The sequence below is a fragment of the Anser cygnoides genome, chromosome 32 (genome assembly GCF_040182565.1).
Source record: "Anser cygnoides isolate HZ-2024a breed goose chromosome 32, Taihu_goose_T2T_genome, whole genome shotgun sequence".
NCBI classification, from domain to species: domain Eukaryota; kingdom Metazoa; phylum Chordata; class Aves; order Anseriformes; family Anatidae; genus Anser; species Anser cygnoides.
Genome location: NC_089904.1, coordinates 1937655 through 1963631, shown reverse-complemented (window position 1 = coordinate 1963631; position 25977 = coordinate 1937655). Strand labels below are relative to the sequence as shown.

The window sequence follows — 25977 nt, the reverse complement described above, 5'->3', positions numbered from 1 at the left end:
CCCTTTGCACACCCCCCAAAGCCCCCTTGCACCCCCCAGCCCCTTTTGCACGCCCCCAGTCCCTTTGCACGCCCCCCCCCCCAGTCCCTTTGCACGCCCCCAGTCCTTTTGCACGCCCCCAGTCCTTTTGCACGCCCCCAGTCCCTTTTGCACGCCCCCCAGTCCCTTTGCACGCCCCCCAGTCCCTTTGCACGCCCCCCAGCCCCTTTGCACGCCCTTCGTGCAATCCCCTTGCACCGACACCGCCCTGCCTTGCACCTCCAGTGCACCCCCCCCGTCCTTTTGCATGCCCCCCCCGCACCCCATGCACTCTGCCCCCCCCCGTGCCACCTTGCACGCCCCTTTGCACACCCAACCCTGGCAACCCTGCTGTGCACACCTTGCACGGCTGCCCCCCCCCCCCCGCGTTTACACATCCCCTCCACCCCGTGCAAATCCTTTGCATGGCTGCACCCTCCCTTGCACACCCCACTACACATCCCCCATTGCACACCCCTTTGCACGCCCCGTTTGCACCCCCAATTTGCACCCCCTTTGCACACCCCTTTACACACCCCTTTTGCACCCCCCAGTTTGCACACCCCCAATTTGCACTCCCCCGTGCACACACCTTTGCACGTGTCCCCCCCAATTTGCACACCCCCAATTTGCACACCCCCTTTGCACCCCCTTTACACACCCCTTTTGCACCCCCCCAGTTTACACACCCCCCAATTTGCACCCCCCCGTGCACAAACCTTGCACGTGTCCCCCCCAATTTGCACACCCCCACTTGCACACCCCTTTGCACCCCCCTTTTACACACCCCTTTGCACCACCCCCCCAGTTTGCACACCCCCCAATTTGCACTCCCCGTGCACACCCCTTTGCACGTGTCCCCCCAATTTGCACACCCCTTGCGCGCCCCCTTTGCACGCCCCCCTTTGCACACGCCCTTTGCATGCCCCCCCCCAATTTTCACACCCCCCCTTTGCACACCCCTTTTACACACCCCTTGCACCACCCCCCAGTTTGCACACCCCTTTTCACGCCCCCCCCCTTTGCACACACACTCCTCCGCCTGACCTCAGTCGGGGGAGGCTCGGGGGTGGGGGGGGGGCTCGGGAGCGCGCACGGGGCTGCAGCGGGAACGCGCCCCCCCCCCCCCCGCCCTCCGGCCCTGCGCATGCGCTCTGCGCTCTGCGCCCCCCCCCCGTGCACGCCAGCCAGCTGCTGGGTCACGTGACCGGGGGGGGTGAGGGGGGCTGTGGGGGCTGTGCGGGGGGCCACGGGGGGTGCAATGCACGGGGTGGGGGGTGATGGGGGGCTTTTGGGCGCCTGGGGGGGCTTGAGGGGCTTTTGGGGGGGCTGGGGGCTTTGGGGGGCTTTTTGTGGCTGGGGGGGCTTTGGGGGGGCTTTTGGGTGCTGGGGGGCTTTGGGGGGCTTTGGGTGCTGGGGGGCTTTTGGGGCGATGGGGGGGGGCTCTGTGGGTGCCTGGGGGGATCTTTGGGGGGGGCTTTTGGGTGCTGGGGGGCTTTTTGGGTGCCTGGAGGGGCGCTGGGGGGGCTTTTGGGGGTTGGCGGGGACTCTATGGGTGCTGGGGGGGGTCTTTGGGTGCTGGGGGGGCTTTTGGGTGCCTGGGGGGTTGTCTGGGGGGCTTTTGGGTGCTGGGGGGCTTTTGGGTGCCTGGAGGGGCGCTGGGGGGCTTTTGGGGGGCTGGCGGGGACTCTATGGGTGCTGGGGGGGGTCTTTGGGTGCTGGGGGGGGCTTTTGGGTGCCTGGGGTGTTGTCTGGGGGGGCTTTTGGGTGCTGGGGGGCTTTTGGGTGCTCGGGGGGGGGGGTCTCTGTGGGTGCTGGAGGGGCTTTTGGGGTGCCGGGGGGGGGGGGGGGCTGTGCACCGGCGGTGGGGCACAGCGGTGCAGCGCACAGCACCCATGGGTGCTGGGGAGCTCCACGTGGGGGCGCTGGGGGCTCCTTTGGAGGGCTGGGGGGGGAATCGGGTGCTGGAGCCCCCCCCGCGGGGACGAGCAGGGGGGGAGCTGGGGGGGGGGGGCATGAATTATTGAGAGCCCGGCTGCTAATGGGCGCGTAATGGATGTCGCCGAAACCCGAGCTGCCGGCGGCAGCGCCCGGCACACGCGTGTGCACCCAGCCGTGCATGGAGCCCAGCACAGGCGTGTGCACCTGACCGCCCACGGCACCCAGCACGCGCGTGTGCACCCAGTTGTGCACAGCACACGCGTGTGCACGCAGCCGTGCACGGAGCTCGGCACGTGTGTGTGCACGCGACCACGCGTGGAGCCCTGCACACACGTGTGCGCCCGGCCATGCGCAGAGCTTGGCACACATGCGTGTGTGCATCCAACCGTGCACAGAGCTTGGCACGTGCTTGTGCACCCAGTTGTGTGTGGGAGCCTGGCACACGCTTGTGCACCCGACCACGCGTGGAGCCTGGCACACGCGTGTGCACCCAGCCGTGCACAGCACCCAGCACATGCATGTGCACCCAGCCGTGCATGGACCCTGGCACACGCGTGTGCACCCAACTGCGCACAGCACCCAGCACACGCGTGTGCACCCGACCATGCACAGAGCCTGGCACACGCGTGTACACCCCCCCCCCCCCCCCCCAGACACCCCTCGCACCCGCAGCAGTGGGCAGGACACATTTATTAGGGGCCCCCCCCCCCCGAGGCCCCCTCCCCAAATTAAATACAAACTGAAGCCGCCCCCCCCCCCCCCCCCCCCGCGTCCACCTGTGCCCCCCACCCCCCCCCCCCACGCTAGTGCAAACGGCCCCTGGGGACGGGGACACCCGGGGGGGTGGGTGTGTGTGTGTGTGTGTGTGTGTGTGTGTGTGTGTCGTGTGTCGTGTGTCGTGTCCCCCCCCCCCAAAAAAATAAAATTAAATCTGGGGTGCAGGCGGGCGCGGGGTCAGTGCAAAGTGAGGTGCCCGCGGCGGGGGGCACCGGCAGTGCAGCACGCGCCAGCCCCCGGCGGCGTGGCACGGGGCCACCGCACGTCCCCGGCACGCGTGTGTGTGGCGTGTCCCACGGCACGGGGCTGGTGGCGGGGCACGGTGACGGTGACAGTGGGGTCTGGCACGGTGACGGTGACGGCACGGCGGTGTCCGGTGCGGTGACACTTTCGGCACGGCGGTGTCCTCGCGGTGATGCCGTCACGGTGACGGTGTGAGCACGGCGGTGTCCCGTGTGGTGACACTGTAGGCACGGCGGTGTCCTCGCGGTGATGCCGTCACGGTGACGGTGTGAGCGCGGTGGTGCCCGGCGCGGTGACACTGCAGGCACAGCGGTGCCCTCGTGGCGCTGCCATCAGCGATTGTTGAACACGGTGATACCCGGCACGGTGCCCTCACGGTGATGCCGTCACGGTGACGGTGTGAGCACGGCGGTGTCCGGTGTGGTGACGGCACGGCGGTGCCCTCGTGATGATGTCCATCAGTGATGGTTGAACACGGTGATACCCGGCACGGTGCCCTCACGGTGATGCTGTCACAGTGACGGTGTGAGCACGGTGGTACCCGGCACGGTGAGGGTGACGGCACGGCGGTGCCCTCGTGGTGATGCCATCAGCGATGGTTGAACACGGTGATACCTGGCACGGTGCCCTCGTGGTGGTGCCATCACAGTGACGGTGTAAACACGACGACACCCGGCGCGGTGACCGTGTAGGCACGGCCGTGTCCTCACGGTGACGCCCATCACAGCGACGGTGTCCACACGGCGGTGCCCGTCCCGGCGGTGCCCGTCCCCGCTGCTCTCGTGGCTGTCCCGGCGGTGCCACCGCCCAGCACGGGGTTGCTGCTGCCCGGCGTGGCGGTCCCCATCCCGGTGGCGGTGCCCGGCCTTGTCACCACCCGTCCCGGTGGTGTCGGTGCCCGATCCCAGCATCACCCCATCTGCCGGCGGTGCCCGGCCGGTGCCGATACCGGGCCCGGTTGTGACCCGGATCACTGCCGCCCGGCACAACCGTGCCCAGCGCGGCGGCGGTGCCCGGTACAACGGCAGACGGCGGTGCGGTGCCGTACGGGTGACGCCAGCGGTGCCGTACGGGTGACGCCAGCAGTGCGGTGCCATACAGGGTGACACCGGCGGTGCCGTACGGGTGACGCCGGCGGTGCCGTACGGGTGACGCCGGTGGCGCCGTACGGGTGACGCCGACGGTGCCGTCTGGGTGACGCCAGCGGTGCCGTACGGGTGACACCGGCGGTGCGGTGCCGTCCGGGTGACGCCGGCGGTGCCGTCCGGGTGACACTGGTGGTGCCGTCCGGGTGACGCCGGCGGTGCGGGGGCCCCCTTAGGCCTCCGAGGCCGCCTGGGGCTTGAGCTGCGCCTTCTCCATGGCGGTGCCGTACGGCATCGAGCGCTTGAAGAAGCCCAGCTGGTGCCGGGGGGGGAGGGGGGTTCAGGGGGCGGCCCCCGTGTCCCCCGTGTCCCCCGTGCCACCCCTGTGCCCCCGCGTCCCCTGGGACCCCGGCGTCCCCAACATCCCTTGGTGCCCCCTGTGCTCTTCCACCCCCCGTGCCCCCCGTGCCCCCAGTGTCCCCTGTGCCCTTGTGTCCCCCCACAACCCGTGTGCCCCCTCTGTGCCCCCCTGTGCCCCCCTCCACCCCCTGTGCCCCCACGCCCCCGTGCCCCCCACCCCCATATCCCCTATACCCCCTGTTCCCACCTGCCCCCCCACTCCAGCCCCACTTGCAGCCCCCCCCAATGTCCCCCCCCCCACATCCCCCCCCCCCCCCCCCCCATGTGCCCCCCCCGGACCCACCTTGTAGAGGCCGTAGCTGAGCAGGGCGAGCAGCAGCAGCCCCAGCAGCACCGCCAGCACCACCACCCACACCGGCACCCCGGGGCTCCCCTCGGCGCGCGCCCACTGCAGCCCCGTCACCACCTGCGGCCACCGCGGGGGTCACCCACGGGGCCACCCGTGGGGTCACCCCGCGGGGTCACCCCGCGTCCCCGTCGCCACCCGTAACCCACGGTGGCACCCACGGGAGCACCCACGGGGTCACGCCGTGACCCCGTCACCACCTCTAACCCATGGTGGCACCCACGGGATCACCCACGGTGCCACCCCAAAGCCACCCGTGGTGTCACCCACAGTGTGACCCCAAAGCCACACGTGGTGTCACCCATGGGGACACCCCGTGGGGTCACCCTGCGCCCCCATCACCACCGGTAACCCACAGCAGCACCCATGGGAGCACCCAGGGGGCCACCCCAAAGCCACCCACGGCGTCACCCATGGGGTCACCCACAGGGCCACCCATGGTGTCACCCACGGGGCCATCCTGCGGGGTCACCCTGCACCGTCCCCTCACCGCCTCTAACCCATGGGGACACCCCGCGGGGTCACCCTGCGCCCCCGTCACCACCGGTAACCCACCGTGTCACCCACGGTGCCACCCCACAGCCACCCACAGCATCACCCATGGGGTCACCCAAAGTGTCACCCGTGGGGCCACCCTGTGCCCCTGTGACCATCGGTAACCCACAGCAGCACCCATGGGACCACCCCACAGCCACCTGTGGGGTCACCCGTGGGGCCACCCCGCAGCCACCCCCAGTGTGACCCTTGGGGTCACCCATGGGGTCACCCAAAGCGTCACCCGTGGGGTCACCCACAGCGCCCCGCTCCCCCCCGCAGCCCCGGCGCCCCCACGAGGTCACCCCGCTCCAACCCCCTCCCCCCCCCCCCGGGGGGTGCCCCCTCACCTGGAGGTGCTGGGTGGGCAGGTGGGGGGGGCCGCACGCGGTAGGGCAGCCGCAGCACCCGGTACTCGGCCTCGCAGCGCAGCGCCTGCGCCCGCACCTCCCGCTGCGGCACGGCACGTCAGCACCCACGGTGCCCGCCAGCACCCAGGGGTGCCCACAGGCACTCACCGGCACCCGCTGGCACCCACGGGCACCCGAGGGTGGGCGCCGGCGCCTGCTGGCACCCCTGGGCACCCGGGGGATCCCGCACCGGGGGGAACGGGACGGGACAGGGGGCACCCGCACCCATGGGGGGACCGGAGCACCCATTAACCCGCACCCACAGGGGACTGGGGCTCCAGGTCCTGGGGGGGGGGTTCCTGGGGGTCCTGGGGGGGGGGTCTGGAGGGTCCCGGGGTGTCTGGAGGGGTGCCAGGGGGGTCTGGAGGGGTCTGGGGTGTTCCTGAGGGGGTCCCAGGGGAGTCTGGGGGGTCCTGGGGGGATCTGGGGGGGTCTGAGGGGTTCCAGAGGGGTCTGGGGGGGTCCCGGGGAGGGGGGGGTCTGGAGGGGTCTTGGGGGGTCTGGGGGGTCTGAGGGGGGTCCTTGGGGGTCTGGGGGGGTCCCGGGAGGATATGGGGGGTGCTGGGAGGTCTGGGGGTCCTGGGGGGGTCTGGGGGGTCCCAGGAGGGTCTGGGGGGTCCTGGAGAGGTTCTGAGGGGGTCTGGGGGGTCCCAGGGCAGTCTGGAGAGTCCCGGGGGGTCGGGGGGGGGTCGCGGGGGGGGGTCCCGGCCTCACCTGCAGGAAGGAGGGGGCCCACAGGCGGAAGGTGAGGCGCAGACTCGCCCGCTGCTGCTTCTCCAGCCCCCCCAGGGGGCAGCTCAGCCGGAAGCACTCGGCCTCGGGGCACCCCTGTGGCACCCACGGGTGTCACCCGCCCGCAGCACCCATGGGTGGCAGCCGGCGGGGGGGGGGGGGGGGTGCACGGGGGGAGTATGGGGCGGACATGGGGACATGGGACAGGGGGGACACGGGGACGGGGGGACACGGGGACGGGGGGACACGGGGACAATGGCACTGACCAGGGTGTTGGGCGGCGCGGGGGGGCCGCTGCCCCGTGTCCCGTGTCCCTGGTGTCACGGCGCGGCGCGGGCCTGGCCTGGCCCTGCTCCTGCTCCTGCTCCTGCGGGACGGGGACGGGGTGGGGGAGAGCCGACCCTCCCAGCGTCCCCAGTGCTCCCCAGTGCCCCCCAGTGCCCCCCAGTGCTCCAGCTCCCGCTGTCACCCTGTGTCCCCTGCACCCATCCCTCGCTGCTCCCCAGTGCCCCCAGTGTCACCCAGTACCCCCCAGTGCCACCCAGTGCTCCAGCTCCCGCTGTCACCCTATGTCCCCTGCACCCATCCCTCGCTGCTCCCCAGTGCCCCCCAGTGCCACCCAGTACCCCCCAGTGCCCCCAGTATCCCCAGCACCCATCCCTCATTGGTCCCCAGTGCCCCCCATTGCCCCCCCAGTGCCCCTGAGCACCCCCAGTATCGCCAGCACCCATCCCTCACTGGCCCCCAGTGCCCCCCAGTATCCCCAGCACCCATCCCTCGTTGCTCCCCAGTGCCCCCCAGTGCCATCCCAGTGTCACCCAGTGCCCCCCAGTGCCCCTGAGTGCCCCCAGTATCCCCAAGACCCATCCCTCGCTGGCCCCCAGTGCACCCCAGTATCCCCAGCACCATCCCTCGTTGCTCCCCAGTACCCCCAGTGCCATCCCAGTGCCCCACCAGTGCCACCCAGTGCCCCCCAGTGCTACCCAGTGTCCCCAGAACCCATCCCTCTCCGCCCCCCAGTGCCCCCCAGTGCTGCCCAGTGCTACCCAGTGTCCCCAGCACCCATCCCTCTCCGCCCCCCAGTGCCCCCCAGTGCCCCCCAGTGCTACCCAGTGTCCCCAGCACCCATCCCTCTCCACCCCCCAGTGCCCCCCAGTGCCCCCCAGTGCCCCCACCGCCAGGCGCAGGCTGTCCAGGGGGTGGCTGGCGGTGCAGTTGCGGGGCCCCGAGTGGCCGGTGACGTAGAGGACGCGGTGGCCGCGGTGGCTCAGGGGACAGCTCAGCTCCAGCGTGCCATGGCTGATGGCGCTGGGACCCTCGTTCACCACCTGGTGGCACCGGGGGGGGGGTACACGTGGCAATGGGGGGGGGGGGACACGGCCACGGCCCCCGCAGGGACATCGCCGGGGCAGGGACACGGGGAGCCACAGGGTTGGGGACACGGTGGGGACGCCCTTGGGGTTGGGGACAGGAGGGTTGGGGACATGGGGACCCTTGGGTTTCATGGGGAGCCCCGTGGGGACACGGGCACCGGTGGGGTCAGGGACGTGGGGACCCGCAGGGTTGGGGACAGGGGACCCGTGGGTTTGGGGACACTGGGGACACAGGCACCCATGGGTTTGGGGACAGGGGGACCCCTGGGGTTGGGGACATGGGGACCACTTGGGATTGGGAACATGGGGACGCACAGGGCTGGGGACACGGGACCCGTGGTTTGGGGACACGGGCACCGGTGGGTTTGGGGACATGGGGCATGGGGACCCATGGGTTTGGGGATATTGGGACCCAAGGGTTTGGGGACATGGGCACCTGTGGGTTTGGGGACATTGGGAACCAAGGGTTTGGGGACATGGGCACGTGTGGGATCAGGGACATGGGGACCTGCAGGGTTGGGGACAGGGGGACCCACAGAGTTGGGGACATGGGGATGAGCAGGTTTGGGGACAGGGGGACCCATGGGTTTGGGGACAGGGGGACCTGCAGGGTTGGGGACATGGGGACCACTTGGGACTGGGGACATGGAGACATCCATGAGGACACGGGCATCTGTGGGATCAGGGACGTGGGGACCCACAGGACTGGGACATGGGGACATCCATGGGGACACCGGGACCACTTGGGGACATGGGGATGCACAGGTGTGGGGACATTGGGACCCCTGGGGTTGGGGACACGGGCACCTGTGGGTGTGGGGACGGGGGGACCCATGGGTTTGGGGACATGGGCACATGTGGGATCAGGGACACGGGGACCCACGGGGCTGGGGACACGGGGACCACTTGGGATCGGGGACATGGGGATGAGCAGGTTTGGGGACATTGGGACCCATGGGTTTGGGGACAGGGGGCCCCGCGCTCTGGGGACACGGCCGCGTGCCACCCACCTCGTAGACGTGCTCCACCTGCGGCCCCACGTCCTGCAGGCGCCGGGGGGGCTGCACCGCCACCCAGCCGGGCTCGGGGACGGTGACAACCTCGGGCCGGGACACCCTGGGGTGGGGGGGCGCAGGGTTCAGCCCCGGTGTCCCCGCTGTCCCCCCCGTCTCCCCCCCCACCGTGCGGTGTCCCCGGCGGTGGCACTCACCCGAAGGCGGAGAGGCGCGTGGCCGCCCGCACCTCCAGCGGCACCGGCACCACCTCGCTCTGCGAGTTGTTGGCGTTCTTGCTGCCGTAACACGGGGGGGGGTCACGGCATGGACCCCCCCCCACACAATGTGTCATCCCCCCCCCCAGTGTCCCCCCCACCCTGTCCCCAGCTTTGGGGGGGCTGGGACACCCCCAGACCCCTCCTTCGGGAACCCCAAGGACCCCCCAGCCCGGATCCCCGCACCACAGCGCCCCCCCCCTTCAGTGTGAACCCCCCCCCCCTCCCAAAATCGAGCCCCCCCCCAACCACCTTCCACCCCCCAACCCCCAAAAAAGCCCCCCCCCACACCCCATAGTGCAACTGGGTGGGACAACACCCCCCCCTCCCGGGGTCCCCCAATCCCCACCCCCACCCAGGGCCCCCCCCAACCCCTGGGTGCCCCCCCCCACCCCTGGGTGCCCCCCCCCACCCAGTGCCCCCCCCCACCTGCGGATCTGCAGCTCGAAGCGGATGCTCTTGCTGCTGTCGCTGAGGTGGGGGACGGTAAAGCGCAGCCCCCCCCAGATCTGCGGGAACAAATTGGGGGGGGGGTCACACCGAGCCCCCCTGCAACACCCCCCCCCGTCCCCAAGCCCCACCCCCCCCCCAACTCACGCTGGCCCCCGCCTTCATGGGGTTGCCCAGGTCGCAGACGAGGGGGCTCGAGCCGTTGCCCCCCCCCAGCTCACAGCTCAGCGCCGAGAAGTTCTGGGGGGGGGGGGGCGTGGGGGGGCCGTCAGGGTGCTGGCACCTGGGGGTGCCCCAGGAACCTTCCCCCCCCCCCCCTCCCGGCACGCCTGGGGGCACCCCCACGCACCCACCCCATAGCGGGGGGCCCCTTGTGCACCCCCTTAGCCAGGGACCCCCCCCTCCATACCCAGGGACCCCCACCCCACAACCTGGGACCCCCCCCCAGTGCCCCCCCCGCATACCCAGTGCCCCCCACCCCACAACTGGTCACCGCCCCAGTGCCCCCCCTTACATCCAGGGACCCCCACCCCACAACTGGGACCTCCCACCCATGCCCCCCCCCTTATACCCACAGACCCCCACCACTACCTGTGGACCCCCCCCTTCTATCCAGGGCCCCCCCCCCCACAACCTGGGGACCCCCCCAGTGCCTCCCCCATATCCAGTGCCCCCCACCCCCACAACTGGGACCCCCCCCCCCATGCCCAGGGCCCCCCACCCCACAACTTGGGATCCCCCCAGGGACCCCCCCCTTATATACAGGGCCCCCCACCACAACCTGGGGACCCCCCCAGTGCCCCCCCCATACCCAGTGCCCCCCACCCCACACCTGGGGACCCCCCCCATGCCCCCCCCCATACCCAGTGCCCCCCACCACAACCTGGGGACCCCCCCCCCCAGTGCCCCTCCCATACCCAGTGACCCCCACCCCACAACTGGTGCCCCCCCCCCAAGCCCCCCATTTAGCCCCCCCCCCCAGCACCCACCCCGTGGGGGTGCAGCACCCCGGTGTACTGGGCGTGGGGGGGGGGGCCGCACGTGCAGCTCGGCCTCGTAGGCCCCCCCCTCGCCCTGGTTGCGGGCGTTGAAGGTCAGGTTCAGGCTGTTGCGGTCCCCCAGGTAGACGGCGCGGCGGTCCCTGCGGGGGGGGGGCACAGCCACGTCAGACCCCCCCCCAAATCCTGGGAGCCCCCCCTGGAGTCGTGTCCCCCCCCCCCCCCCCCCTTACGCGAAGGCCTCCAGCTGCAGGTCGGGGACGCAGACGTTGTCCTCGCCGCAGTCCAGCTGGATGTGAGCCTGGGGGGGGGGGCACGGGGGGGTTGGGGACCGGGGGGGGGCATGGGGGTGATGGGGGCGATGGGGACATTGGGGGCATGGGGGTGATAGGGCACACGGGGGCAATGGGAACGTGGGGGTGATAGGGGCTATGGGGGACATGGGGGCATGGGGGGACTTGGGCGCAATGGGGGACATGGGGGCATTGGGGACATGGGGCGGACATGGGGGCATTGGGGGACATTGGGGTGATAGGGGACATGGGGGCGATAGGGGACATGGGGGGACTTGGGCACAATGGGGGACATGGGGGCATTGGGGACATGGGGCGGACATGGGGGCATTGGGGACATGGGGGTGATAGGGGACATGGGGGCTATGGGGGCAGTGGGGACATGGGGGGACATTGGGGGACACGGGGGCTGTGGGGACATTGGGGACATGGCGGGGATATGGGGGTGATAGGGGCTATGGGGGCATTGGGGACATGGGGGGGACATGGGGCGGACATGGGGTGATGGGGACAGTGGGGGCATGGGGGTGATAGGGCACATGGGGGCAATGGGAACGTGGGGGTGATAGGGGCTATGGGGGACATGGGGGCATGGGGGGACTTGGGCACAATGGGGGACATGGGGGCACTGGGGACATGGGGCGGACATGGGGGCATTGGGGGACATTGGGGTGATAGGGGACATGGGGGGACTTGGGCACAATGGGGGACATGGGGGCATTGGGGACATGGGGGGGGACATGGGGGAGGGACATGGGGGCATTGGGGACATGGGGCGGACATGGGGGCATTGGGGGACATTGGGGTGATAGGGGACATGGGGGACATGGGGGACATGGGGGGACTTGGGCACAATGGGGGACATGGGGGCATTGGGGACATGGGGCGGACATGGGGGCATTGGGGACATTGGGGTGATAGGGGACATGGGGGCTATGGGGGCAGTGGGGACATGGGGGGACATTGGGGGACACGGGGACTGTGGGGACATTGGGGACATGGCGGGGACATGGGGGGTGATAGGGCACATGGGGACATTGGGGACATGGGGGGGGACATGGGGCGGACATGGGGGCGATAGGGCACACGGGGGCAATGGGAACGTGGGGGTGATAGGGGCTATGGGGGACATGGGGGCATGGGGGGACTTGGGCACAATGGGGGACATGGGGGCATTGGGGACATGGGGCGGACATGGGGGCATTGGGGACATTGGGGTGATAGGGGACATGGGGGCGATAGGGGACATGGGGGGACTTGGGCACAATGGGGGACATGGGGGCATTGGGGACATGGGGGGGGACATGGGGGAGGGACATGGGGGCATTGGGGACATGGGGCAGACATGGGGGCATTGGGGACATTGGGGTGATAGGGGACATGGGGGCTATGGGGGCAGTGGGGACATGGGGGGACATTGGGGGACACGGGGGCTGTGGGGACATTGGGGACATGGCGGGGACATGGGGGTGATAGGGCACATGGGGGCATTGGGGACATGGGGGGGGACATGGGGCGGACATGGGGGCATTGGGGGACATGGGGGCGATAGGGGACATGGGGGCGATAGGGGACATGGGGGCGATAGGGGACAATGGGGACATGGGGGCTATGGGGGGACATGGGGGTGACAGGGGACACGGGGGCTATGGGGACATTGGGGTGATAGGGGACTGGGTGCTATGGGGTGACACTGGGTGCCATAGGGTGACGCTGGGTACCGTGGGCTGACAGTGGGAGCCACTGGGTGACACTGGGCGACACTGGGTGCTATGGGGTGACACTGGGTGCCATGGGGTGATGCTAGGTGAAATAGGGTGGCACTGGGTGACACAGGGGTGACACTGGGTGAAATAGGGTGGCACTGGGTGCTATGGGGTGACACTGGGTGGCACGGGGTGGCACTGGGTGAAATAGGGTGACGCGAGGTGCCATGGGGTGGCACTGGGTGCCATGGGGTGATACTGGGTGCCATGGGGTGATGCTAGGTGAAATAGGGTGGCATGGGGTGGCACTGGGTGCCATGGGGTGACACTGGGTGGCACGGGGTGGCGGGGGGTGCCAGGGGGTGCCGGGGGTACCTTGGCCTCGAGGCGGGTGCGGGTGCTGGCGGCCAGCACCGGGTGCAGGCCGTGGGCATCAGGGGGGGCGCGGGGGTCCAGGGCGAAGCTGAGCCCCACGGCGATGGGCGACAGCTTGTCCCGGAACTCCGACTCGTTCTGCGACCCCGGGGGGGGGCAAAAAAAGGGTGCTGAGGGGTGCGGGGCCGGGAGACGGGGGGGGGGGAGGGAGGTCGGACGTGGGTGTCGGGTGCCCCCCCCACCCCGGGACCTACCCGCAGGAACACGGCCATGGTGCGGCAGCGGGCGCCCCCCCCGTTGGGGACGGGCACGGCCAGGCTGCGGGTGGGCTCGCGCCCCCCCACGAAGAGCGCCCGGCGCCCCCCCCGGCGCCTTCAGCGCGTCCAGGCTCAGCTCCACCGCGAAGCCTTTTTTTTTTGTGGGGGGGGGACACACACAGAGACCCGCGTCAGGGTGCCTTGTCGTGTCCCCCCCCCCACCCCGTGTCCCCGTTCCCCCCCCCCGCTGTCCCCCCGCACTCACCGATGGGGCCGGGGAGGTGGCGCCCCGAGGCGTTGAGGCAGAAGCTGACGTTGATGCTGGGGGGGGGGGGCACCCATGGGACCCCCCCCTCCTCAGCCAGGTCCTTCCCTGGCCTTTGGTGGCCCCCCCCCCGCTGCTCCCTGGTGGCCCCCAAAACCCCACGCACCCCCCAAAGCCCCATGCACCCCCCATGCGGCCCCCCCATGCCACCTGAGTCCCCCCCCACAGTGTCCCCTAAGTGTCCCCAGTGTCCCGATGCCCCCCCCCCCGTACCCCCCCCCCAGCACCTCAGGGCCCCCCCCATGCACCCCCAGGGGCTCCCCATGGGTGGCCCCATACAACCCCGTGCTCCCCCTGCCACCCCCCGATGTCCCCCCCATGTCCCCTGGGGGCCAAACCCCAACCCCGACACCTCGCCCCCCCCCCCCGCGAGCTGAGGACCCCCCCCTCCACCCCTGTGCCCCCCGGGTGTCCCCAAGCCCCCCGGGCCCCCATTCCCCCCCCACACCCCTCCCAGTGTCCCCATGTCCCCAAGAACCCCCCCCCCCCCCCACCCTGGTGCCCACCCCACATCGACTCGGGACCCCCCCCAGATGTCCCCCCCCCGTGCCCCAAACCACGGAGTGCCCCCTGCTAACCCCCCACCCCAAGTGTCCCCAGCCCCCAAAGCGACCCCTCAGCGTCCCCAAACCCCCCCCCCCCCGACCCCCCCCCCGGCACCCTCCACCCCACTGTCCCCCGGCTGTCCCCAACCCCTCCAGGACCCCCATTTCTCCCCTCTGCCAACCGCGCACCCCCCCAACGGGGACACCCCCCCCACCCAAGGGTGCCACCCCAGGGTGCCACCCACCAGGGGACGTGGAGCTCGGTGCCCTCGAGGACGCAGCCGCGCTCCTCGGGGTTGAACATGGTGGGGACGACGCTGAGCGAGGCGCTGGCGTGGACGATGGGGCGGCCCCTGGGGACGGGGGGGGGGTCACGGAGTGGGGGACACCCCCTTGGGGACACCCCCACCCCCTTGGGGACACCCCCCCACACCCCAAAATTTGGTGGCACCCACCTGTACACCACGGCCGTGTCCACTCCGAAGGCGCCCACCAGGAGGTCTGCAGGGAGAGGTGGCGGCGGGGTCGCCGGGCATCCCCAACGGGGCGCCCAGGGGGCGGCGCGGCCCCAAAAGGGGTGGCCCCCGCTATGGGGCACCTCTGGGGCGGGGCTGGGTGGCCCCCGGTGTCGGTGGGACGTTTTGGGGTTGGGTGACCCCCAGCTACGGACGGGTTGGGGTTGGGGACCCGTGGGGCGGCACGGATGGGGCAGGGTGTCCCCAGCTCTAGGGGACCCATGGGGTGGCACCCATGGGGTGGCACATCGGGGGGGGGGGGTGTCCCCCACTTTTGGGGCACCCCTGGGGTGAGGACGCACGGGGCCACGTGTCCCTGTTATTATCCACAGGACACCTGGGTCTGGCTGTCCCCAGATAGGGGGTGGCACGGCTGGGTGTCCCCAGATAGAGGGGTGGCCCCACCCAAGGGACACCCATGGTGTGGGGGGGGTGACACAGATGGGGCTGGGTGGGTTCCCGGGACATGTGGGGCCGCGTGTCCCCAGCTGTAGGGTGTCGGGATGGGGCTGTGTGTCCCCAAATGTAGGGTGTCGGGATGGGGCCACGGGTCCCCGGGGTGTCGGGACGGGGCCACGTCCCCAAATGTAGGGTATAAGGACGGGGCCGCGTGTCCCCGGGGTGTTGGGACAGGGCCACGTGTCCCAAATGGGGGAATATTGGGATGGGGCCATGGGTCCCCAGGGTATCGGGACGGGGCTGCGTGTCCCCAGTGGGGGAATATTGGGACGGGGCCGCGCGTCCCCAGATGTAGGGTATCGGGATGGGACCGCGTGTCCCCAGGGTATCGGGACGGGGCCGCGTGCCCCCCGGGGGCCCTCACCGGGGTAGCCGTTGCCGTCGAGGTCGGTGGCCCCGCGCAGGGCGGCTCCGAAGAAGTCGGGGTGGCGGCCGGGCGCCCAGAGGCCCCGCAGCACCTGGCTGGGCTGGGGGCGCAGCCCGGCCCCGCTCCCCCCGTAGACGTAGACCAGGCCCTGCCGGCCCTCGGCCCCCAGCGGCGCCCCCACCGCCACGTCTGCGCCACCCCCCCGTTAGAAGGGGTGCGGGGTGGGGGTGGGGGGGGGGGTCCTTGCTGCCCCCCCTCGCCCCCCCCGGCACCCCAATCCGCCCTCCCAGGTCACCCAGAGGTGTGGGGACCCCCCAGTGCCATGAGGACCCCGTAAACCCGACGGCACCGGGACCCCCCCCGGCACCTCATCCGTAACCTCCCCCCCGTGCCCCCCCCAAAAGGCTGGGCACCCCCCCATGCCCCCCCCATGGCCCCCATCCCCTGGTCACCCCATAATTTGCCCCCCCCCCATAGGGTTTCTGTCCCCTCCCCCATAACCTGGGTCCCTGTGCCCCCCCTTGCCCCCACTTGCCCCCCCATCCCCTGCTCACCCTATAACTTGTCCCCCCCGTAGGGTTTCTGCACCCCCCATAACCTGGGTCCCCGTGTCCCCCCTTGCCCCCCCCATGTCCCCCAAGCCCCCCCATGCCCCCCCCCATGGCCCCCAAACCCTGCCTTGCCCCCCACACCCCCCCACGCCCCCAACCCCTGCTCACCCCATAACTTGCCCCCCCCCGTAGGGTTTCCGCATCCCCCATAACCTGGGTCCCCGTGCCCCCCCTTGCCCCCCCAAGCCCCCCCACGCCCCCCAAGCCCCCCCACGCCCCCCCCCCGGCGTGCACCCACCGTTGAAGCCGTCCAGGTCGAGGTCCCCCAGGGGGGCGATGGCGCTGCCGAAGCGCCCGAACTCCTGGGGCCCGGTGAGGGCGGCGGCGGGGGCGGGCGCCATGGTGGGGGCGGGCAGGGGGCCCCCCCCGGGGCGCTGCAGGTACAGGTACACCCTGCCCACCTCCTGCACCCGCCCGTCCCCCGTGCGCTCCATGAAGAGGGGGGCCCCCACCAGCAGGTCGGCCAGCCTGGGGGGGGGGACAGGGGGGGTCAGCGGCGGCACCCCGGGGTGCTGGGGGTCTTGGTGGGGGGGGGGGGGATGGGGAAAAATTGGGGGGAAGGGGAAAAGTTGGGGGGGGGGGGTCCTCACCCGTCGCTGTTCACGTCCGTGGCCGCCACCGCGTAGCCGAAGTAGGCTGCCATCTGTTGGGGGGGGGGATAAGGGGGGGGGGACCCCAATTTTAGTGATGGTCCCAGGGGGTGTGGGTGACCCCAAAAGCATAGGGGTGCCCCCCAAACCGTACGGGTGCCCCCCGACCTGTATGGGTGCCCCCCAACCCGTATGGGTGCCCCCCACCCACATGGGTGCCCCCCAACCTGTATGGGTGCCCCCAAAACCCACATGGGTGCCCCCCAAAACCCACATGGGTGCCCCCCAAAACCCACATGGGTGCCCCCCAAAACCCACATGGGTGCCCCCAGCCCCCATGGGTGCCCCCCAACCCTCACGGGTGCCCCACCTGTGTGTGTGGGTGCCCCCAATCCTATCTGGGTGCCCCCCCACCTCCCAGCACTGTCCCCTCCTCTCTCCCCCCCCCCCCCCCCGCAGGGAGCACCCAGCCCCCCCACCCCACCCCATCATCCCCCCATGGGCACCCCAACCCCCCCCCCCCCATGGGTGACCCCCCCCAGCACCCCCACCTGCTCCCCGGAGAAGTTGTACAGGGACTTCATGTTGGTGCCGTTGAGGATGGTGACCTGGGGGGGGGACACGGTGCGGGGGGGACACTGGGGTGGGGGACAAGGGACCCGGACACCCAGGGCCCTCACCCCACGGTGCCCCCCCCCCCCCACGTCCCCACGTCCCCGCAGCCTTACGTAGCCGTAGGTGAGGTTGCCCTTGGGGACACCGGCCACGAAGTCTGCAAAGGACAAAGTGACGCTGTCACACGTGCTGTGTCACCCCCCCAGCCCCGTGTCACCCCCCCCAGCCCCGTGTCCCCCCCCCAGCCCCTTGTCACCCCCCCCAGCCCCTTGTCCCCCCCCCCAGCCCCGTGTCACCCCGTGTGGCACCCACCTTGCGTTGTGTCCCCGCTGAACTCGCCGACTGCCACCGAGTAGCCTGTGGGGGGCAGGGGAGAGGTGTCACCCGTGTCACCGTGCCCCCCCGTACCTCTGCGCCATGTCCCCTGTCCCCTACGTCCCCCCTCCCTGTTCCCATGTCACCGCGTGTCCCCATGTACATCCCCAGCTCCAACGTCCCCATGTCCGCCTCACATCCCTCTGTCCCCATGCCCCTGTACACCTGTGTCCCTGTGTCCCCATGTCCCCATGCACATCCCAGCTCTGATGTCCCCATGTCCCCGTACACCTCCATGTCCCCACATCCCCATGTCCCCATGACCCCATGTCCCTGTACACCTCCGTGTCCCCATGTCCCCACATCTCCATGTCCCCACGTCCCCATACACCTCCATGTCCCCACGTCCCCATGCACATCCCAGCTCCAATGTCCCCATACACCTCTGTGTCCCCATGTCCCCACACACCTCCACGTCCCCCCATCCCGATGTCCCCACGTCCCCACACACCTCCGTGTCCCCACATCCCCATGACCCCATATACCTCCATGTCCCCATATCCCCACGTCCCCGTACACCTCTGATGTCCCCACATCCCCACATCCTCACGTCCCCATGTCCCCATACACCTCTGATGTCCCCATGACCCCATGTCCCCATACACCTCTGATGTCCCCACATCCTCACGTCCCCATGACCCCATGTCCCCATATACCTCTGATGTCCCCAGGTCCCCACGTCCCCATGTCCCCATATACCTCCATGTCCCCATACACCTCTGATGTCCCCATGACCCCATGTCCCCATATCCCCACGTTCCCATACACCTCTGATGTCCCCACAACCTCACGACCCCATGTCCCCATACACCTCTGATGTCCCCAGGTCCCAACGTCCCCATGTCCCCACATACCTCTGATGTCCCCACATCCCCATGTCCTCATGTCCCCATATACCTCCATGTCCCCATACACCTCTGATGTCCCCATGACCCCATGTCCCCATATCCCCACGTTCCCATACACCTCTGATGTCCCCACAACCTCACGACCCCATGTCCCCATACACCTCTGATGTCCCCAGGTCCCAACGTCCCCATGTCCCCATATACCTCTGATGTCCCCACATCCCCATGTCCTCATGTCCCCATATACCTCCATGTCCCCATACACCTCTGATGTCCCCATGACTCCATGTCCCCATACACCTCTGATGTCCCCACATCCCCATGTCCTCATGTCCCCATATACCTCCATGTCCCCATTCACCTCTGATGTCCCCATGACTCCATGTCCCCATACACCTCTGATGTCCCCACATCCCCACATCCTCATGTCCCCATGTCCCCATATACCTCCATGTCCCCATACACCTCTGATGTCCCCATGACCCCATGTCCCCATATCCCCACGTTCCCATACACCTCTGATGTCCCCACATCCCCACATCCTCACGTCCCCATACACCTCTGATGTCCCCACATCCCCACGACCCCATGTCCCCATGTCCCCATACACCTCTGATGTCCCCACATCCCCACGACCCCATGTCCCCATACACCTCTGATGTCCCCAGGTCCCAACGTCCCCATGTCCCCATATACCTCTGATGTCCCCACATCCCCATGTCCTCATGTCCCCATATACCTCCATGTCCCCATTCACCTCTGATGTCCCCATGACTCCCTGTCCCCATACACCTCTGATGTCCCCACATCCCCATGTCCTCATGTCCCCATATACCTCCATGTCCCCATGACTCCATGTCCCCATACACCTCTGATGTCCCCACATCCCCACATCCTCACGTCCCCATGTCCCCATATACCTCCATGTCCCCATACACCTCTGATGTCCCCATGACCCCATGTCCCCATATCCCCACGTTCCCATACACCTCTGATGTCCCCACATCCCCACATCCTCACGTCCCCATACACCTCTGATGTCCCCACATCCCCACGACCCCATGTCCCCATGTCCCCATACACCTCTGATGTCCCCATATCCCACGTCCCCATACACCTGTGATGTCCCCAGGTCCCAACGTCCCCATGTCCCCATACACCTCTGATGTCCCCACATCCCACGTCCTCATGTCCCCATATACCTCCATGTCCCCATACACCTCTGATGTCCCCATGACTCCATGTCCCCATATCCCCACGTCCCCACACACCTCTGATGTCCCCCCACACCTCCGTGTCCCCCCCCCCCGGCCCCCCCCCGCCGTCCCCGTGCCCCCGACCCATGTAGCTGTCATCGTAGGTGGGGGCCGCCTGGCGCGTCTGCAGCTGCCCGGCCACGTCCTGGATGAAGTACTCGGGGTAGCTCGAGGCCGCGATCTGCTCCTGCGTGGCCGACATCACCTGCCCTGGGGGCGCCGCGACACTCAGCACCCGGGGGGGCTGCCGGGGCCGGGGGGGGCGGCGGGGGTGTTTAGGGGGCGTTCAGGGGCAGGCGGGGGCATTCGGGGGGTATTTAGGGACAGGCAGGGACATTTAGGGGGCGTTCAGGGGCAGGCAGGGGCATTCGGGGGGTATTTAGGGACAGGCAGGGACATTTAGGGGGCATTTAGGGGCAGGTGGGGGCATTTGGGGGGTATTTAGGGACAGGTAGGGGCATTTAGGGGGCATTTAGGGGGTATTTAGGAGGCATTTAGGGGCAGCCAGGGGCATTTAGGGGGGCATTTAGGGGCAGGTGGGGGTATTTAGGGGGTATTTAGGGGCAGGCAGGGGCATTTGGGGGTTATTTAGGGGCAGGCAGGGGCATTTAGGGGGGCATTTAGGGGCAGGTGGGGGTATTTAGGGGGTATTTAGGGGCAGGCAGGGGCATTTGGGGGTTATTTAGGGACAGGTAGGGGCATTTAGGGGGCATTCAGGGGGCATTTAGGGGCAGCCAGGGGCATTTGGGGCAGATGGGGTTATTTAGGGGGGTATTTAGGAACAGGCAGGGACATTTAGGGGGCATTTAGGGGCACGTGGGGGCATTTGGGGGGTATTTAGGGACAGGCAGGGGCATTTAGGGGGCATTTAGGGGCAGGTGGGGGTGTTTAGGGGGTATTTAGGAGCAAGCAGGGGCATTTAGGGGGTATTTAGGGGCAGGCGGGGGTGTTTAGGGGGCATTTAGGGAGAGCCAGGGGCATTTGGGGGGTATTTAGGGACAGGTAGGGGCATTTAGGGGGCATTCAGGGGGCATTTAGGGGCAGGTGGGGGCATTTGGGGCAGATGGGGTTATTTAGGGAGGTATTTAGGGGCAGGCGGGGGTATTTAGGAACAGGCAGGGACATTTGGGGGCATTTAGGGGCAGGTGGGGGCATCTGGGGGGTATTTAGGGACAGGTAGGGGCATTTAGGGGGTATTTAGGGGCAAGGAAGGGGCATTTAGGTGTAGCCAGGGGCATTCAGGGGGTATTTAGGGGGCATTCAGGGGCAGCCAGGGGCATTTAGGGGGTATTTAGGGGCATTCAGGGGCACACGGGGCATTTAGGGGTATTTAGGGGCAGACGGTTATTTAGGAGGGTATTTAGGGGCAGGTGGGGGTATTTAGGGGGTATTTAGAGGGCATTTAGGGGCAGGCAGGGGCATTTGGGGGTATTTAGGGGCAGCCAGGGGTATATAGGGGGTATTTAGGGGCAGCCAGGGGCATAGAGGGGCAGACAGGGGTATTTGGGGGTTATTTAGGGGGCATTTAGGTGCAGGTAGGTGTATTTAGGCACATTTAGGGGCAGGCAGGAGTGTTTTGGGGGTATTTAGGGGGCATTTAGGAATATTTAGGGGGCATTTAGGAATATTTAGGGGGCATTTAGGAATATTTAGGGGCAGGCAGGGGCGTTCACGCGCATTTAGGGCCCCGCGGGGGTCTCACCTTGCCAGAAGTAGCTGCCGGGGCCCCCCAGGAGCACGCGTCCCGTCTGCGGCGACACAGCCCCTCAGCCAACAGCCCCCCCCAGCACGCCCCCCCCCGACCCCTAACACCCCCCCATACCCCCCCAGCACTGCCATATATCCCCCAACCCCCCATATATCCCCCAACCCCCCATATATCCCCCCACCCGCCATATATCCCCCCACCCCCCCATATATCCCATATATCCCCGCCCCCCCCCCCCCATACCCCCAAATACCCCATCGCCCCCCCTCCTCCCCACCCCAATGCTCAGCCCTGGGGGTCCAGGGCCCCCCCCGTCCCCACGCCTCCCCCCGTGTCCCCATATATCCCCCACGCCCCCCGTACCCCCCCCCATTGCCCCCCCGTGCCCCCACCTGGGTGAACTCGGCGCTGAAGCCCCCCTGGCAGTAGCCCTGCCCGGCTGCAGAGTTCAGATCTGGGGGGGGGGGGAGAGAAGTGGGGGGGTCATTTTTTGGGGGGGGGGGCTTGGGGTCCCATGGGTGCTGGGCTGGGGGGGCTGAGGGGGTGTCACCACCCTGGGAGGGCCTGGGGACCCATGGGTGCCAGGCTGGGGGGGTGCCACCTCCTCTAGATGCCAGGCTTGGGGGGGGGGGACACTTGGGCGGGGGGGGTCCCTTCGATGGGGGGGGGTCCCTTGGGTGGGGGGGGGTTCTTTGGAGGGAGGGGACGCCTAGGGGGGGGGTCCCTTGGATGGGGGGTCCCTTGGGTGGGGGGGGGTTCTTTGGAGGGAGGGGACACCTAGGGGGGGGGTCCCTTGGATGGGGGGGGTCCCTTGGGTGGGGGGGAGGACACCTTGGGGGTGCCAGGCATGGGGGTGTCACCCATGGGTACCACAGAGGATGCTCGGGGGGGGGGGGGGGCAGGGGTGTGTCACTTGATGCCAGGCTCACGGGGGGGGAGGGTAATGGGGGTCAGGGGGGTCTGGGGGGGTCTGGGGGTGTCAGGGGGGGCGAGGGGGGGGCCCACCTGGGGGTGTCACCCATGGGTACCACAAAGGATGCTCGGGGGGGGGGGGGGGGGGACGGGGACAGGAGGGTGTCACTTGATGCCAGGCTCGGGGGGGGTAATGGGGGTCTGGGGGGGTAATGGGGGGGTCTGGGGGGGTCGGGAGGGGGTCGGGGGGGGGCCCACCTGAGCGGCAGGGCGCGTACTCGACGAATTTGGAGAAGTTGCCGATGGAGAGGAAGCAGGTGCCCACGGGGTCCCGGCCCCCCTCGTCCTTGGTGGGGCGCCAGCTGTACAGGGGGGCGCAAGCCTGGGGGGGGGGGCACAGAAGAGAGGGGGGGGGGCACGGCAAAGGGGGGGGGGGGGGACACAGTGGGCACAGCGAAACGGGGGGCACGGGAGGGGGTCCGCACGCAGCCGGACCCCCAAACCCTGCCCCAGGCACTCTGTGCACCCCCCCCCACCATGTGCCCTATGACCAGGACCCCCCCCCCTCCCCATTTTTGTGTGCCCCCCCCCCATTTTTGTGCCCCCCCCAGTACCAGGATGGAGGCGTTGTGTGCCCGCACGGTGGCCCCGAACCACTGCAGGGACTTGAACTCCACGGGGTCGGGGTTCTCGGTGCCGTTGCCCCCAAAGTCGTGGCTGCGGGTCCCTGGGGGAGGGGGGACGCAAGGGTCAGCCCCCCCCCCTGCTCCCCCCCCCTCGCCCCCCCCAGGCCCCCAATTCCAGCCCCTGCCCCCCCCCAGCCCCCGGGTTTATCGTTAACCAGCCGGGCGCAGCGCAGCCGCGGGGCCAAGGCCGTGGGGGGGGACACCGCGGGGACGGGCACTGGGGACAGGCTGGGGGGTGCGGGGGGGGGGCACAGGGTGGCACGGGGGCCACGGGGGGGCCAGAGGGGCCATGGGGCCACGTCTCTGTCCCCGGCCCCGATGCCCACGGCTCCCGGCCCCAGCTGTGCCCGTTCCCACACCCAGCGGTGTCCTTGTCCCCGTGCCAGTCCCCGTGCACAGCGGTGTCCCCGTCCCCATGCCCGTGTCCGGGTGCCACCGCCGTGCCCTGTCCCCCGTGCCCTGTCCCCGTGCCCCGGCCCCATCCCCGTGTCCGGGTGCCACCCCCCGTGCCCCGGCCCCATCCCCGTGTCCGGGTGCCACCCCCGTGCCCCGGCCCCATGCCCGTGTCCGGGTGCCACCCCCGTGCCCTGTCCCCCGTGCCCTGTCCCCGTGCCCCGTCCCCGTGCCCCGTCCCCACGCCCAGCGGTGTTCAGCCCCTGTGCCTCGTCCCCACGCCTGGCCGTGCTCCATCCCTATAACCTGTCCCCTGTCCCCACGTCCCACCAGCCCCATCCCAGTGCTTGGCTTTGTCCCAGCCTTGTCCCCATCCCTGTCCCCATCCTCACGTCCCCATCCCCATCCCTGTCCCTGTTCGTGTGCCCCTGTCTCCATGCCTGTGCCCCTGTCCCTGTGCCCCCGTCCCCATCCCTGTGCCCCCATCCCCATGCTTGTGCCCCATGCCCCTGTCCCCATCCCTGTGCCCACGTCCATGTGCCCCTGTCCCCATCCCCATGCCCCTGTCCCTGTCCCCATCCCCCTGTCCCTGTCCCCATCCCCCTGTCTCCGTCCCCCTCTCCCTGTCCCCATGCCCATGCCTGTGCCCCTGTCCCTGTCCCCATGCCCATGCCCCTGTCCCTGTCCCCATGCCCCTGTCCCTGTCCCCATGCCCCTGTCCCCCTGTCCCCGTGCCCCTGTCCCCCTGTCCCTGTCCCCATCCCCCTGTCCCCATCCCTGTGCCCCTGTCCCTGTCCCTGTCCCCGTCCCCCTCTCCCTGTCCCCATCCCCCTGTCCCCATCCCCCTGTCCCCATCCCCATGCCCCTGTCCCTGTCCCCATCCCCCTGTCCCTGTCCCCGTGCCCTCGTCCCCATCCCTGTCCCCAAGTCCATGTGTCCCTGTCCCCATCCCTGTCCCCCTGTCCCCATCCCCATCCCCCTGTCCCCATGCCCTCGTCCCCATCCCTGTCCCCAAGTCCATGTGTCCCTGTCCCCATCCCCGTCCCCGTCCCCTTACCGATGTGGTCGAAGTCAATGGGGGTGCAGTCAGCGCCGGGGGGCCAGGGGCAGTGGTAGACGGCCCCCCCCTGGGTGACGTTGGGCTGGCTGGTGTTGGCCTTGGGGGCCCCCACCAGGATGCTGACACTGGGGGGGGGGGACACAGCACGGCGACACTCAGGGGTGGCCGGGGGGGGGGGAGGACAGACGGACGGACACACGGCTGCCACCCACACCCCCCCGGGGACACGGCGGGGACTTTTGGGTGCCCCCCCCCCCCCCGGGTGGGTCCCGCAGGCGCCTCTGAGTCAGCCCCGCTCCGTGGGAGAGGAAGCTCCAAAACCACCGGGGGGGGGGTGTGGGGGGGGGAAGGACCGGGGGGGGGGTACGGAGGGGTGGGGGGGGGCGGCACCCACCGGGGAGGGGGGGGGGCAGGGGGGGTACGGGGACCCCCGGGGCTTCGGGGGCACGGGGGTGGGGGGGTCCCCAAAAGGTCGAGGGGGGGCAAAAGCGGTGGGAGGGGAGGGGGCAACCGGGACCCGGCCGAGCCCCCCCCCCGCCCCCGGTGCCCCCCCCCCCCCCGGCCCGAGGCCGTTCCGGCTCCGGTTACAGGAAACGCTCCGGGACCCCCGGCGGGGGGGAGCCGGCGCGGCGGGGGCCGGCGCGGGGTCCGGGAGCGGGGCTCAGCCCCCCCCCGGCCCCGCTTCCCGGCCCCGTCCCGTTCCCGTTACTCGGCCCCCGCTTCCCGGCCCGCCCCCGGTTCCCGTTCCCCCGGCCCGGTCCCGCCCCGGTTCCCGGTTCCCGGTCCCGTTCCTCGCCTCCCGGCCCGGTCCCGGTTCCCAGTTCCCGGTTCCCAGTTCCCGGTCCCCCTTCCCAGTTCCCGGTCCCAGTTCCCGGTCCCGGATCCCCGCTCCCCGCCCCCGGGGGCCGCTCCCGGTCCCGCCGGGCCGCTCCCTCCCTCCCGCCCCCGCTCCCCGTCCCGGTGGCCGCTCCCCGCTCCCCGGTCCCAAATCCCCGCTCCCCCTTCCCCCCCCGCTCCCCGGTCCCCCCCCCTTCCCCGGTCCCCTCCCGGTGCCCTCCCGGTGCCCTCCCGGTGCCCACCCCCTCGCCCCACGCCCGGTGCCCTCTTCCCGGAGCCACCCCCGGTGTTCGCCGCCCGGTGCCCTCCCGGTGCCGGTACCGGTACCTCCGGGGTTTGGGCAGGTAAAAATCCAAAGCGAAGCCGAAAAGGGAACCGGGAGCCCCTCGGAAGGCGACGGGCCTCGACGCCTCCAGGTTGAAGGCGGCGGCGGGGGGGGGCGGCGGCAGCAGCAACGGGAGCAGCACCGGGAGCAGCGCCCGGCACCGGCACCGGGAGCGGCGGCACCGGGGGGGGACCGGGGCCGCGGCCGGGGCCATGGCGGAGCGGGGCTGGCCGGGCTCGGCGCTGCCTCCCGCTCCCGAGTCCCCTCGGAAAGTGCCCGGGGGGGGCCCCGGCCGCTCCGCCCCGCCGTGACTCACCGGGGA

At 69.9% G+C, this 25977-nt stretch overlaps 1 protein-coding gene across 1 annotated transcript; it reads right to left on the bottom strand.

Annotated features, from left to right (window-relative positions):
• Positions 1–5714: 5714 nt before the first annotated feature.
• Positions 5715–25941, bottom strand: ITGA5 (integrin subunit alpha 5). The gene is given in 30 exon segments (XM_066985614.1): positions 5715–5817; positions 6489–6602; positions 6773–6873; positions 7682–7834; positions 8890–8995; positions 9090–9170; positions 9579–9658; positions 9747–9839; positions 10589–10633; positions 10635–10740; positions 10831–10898; positions 12972–13109; positions 13226–13331; positions 13333–13378; positions 13494–13549; positions 14344–14451; positions 14554–14599; positions 15437–15628; positions 16289–16518; positions 16641–16693; positions 17192–17248; positions 17369–17412; positions 17568–17612; positions 19819–19944; positions 21437–21482; positions 21835–21896; positions 22613–22736; positions 22969–23081; positions 24491–24618; positions 25658–25941. Coding segments are annotated over 29 exon segments (2796 nt in total). The 5' UTR covers positions 25870–25941; the 3' UTR covers positions 5715–5817; positions 6489–6571.
• Positions 25942–25977: the final 36 nt, after the last annotated feature.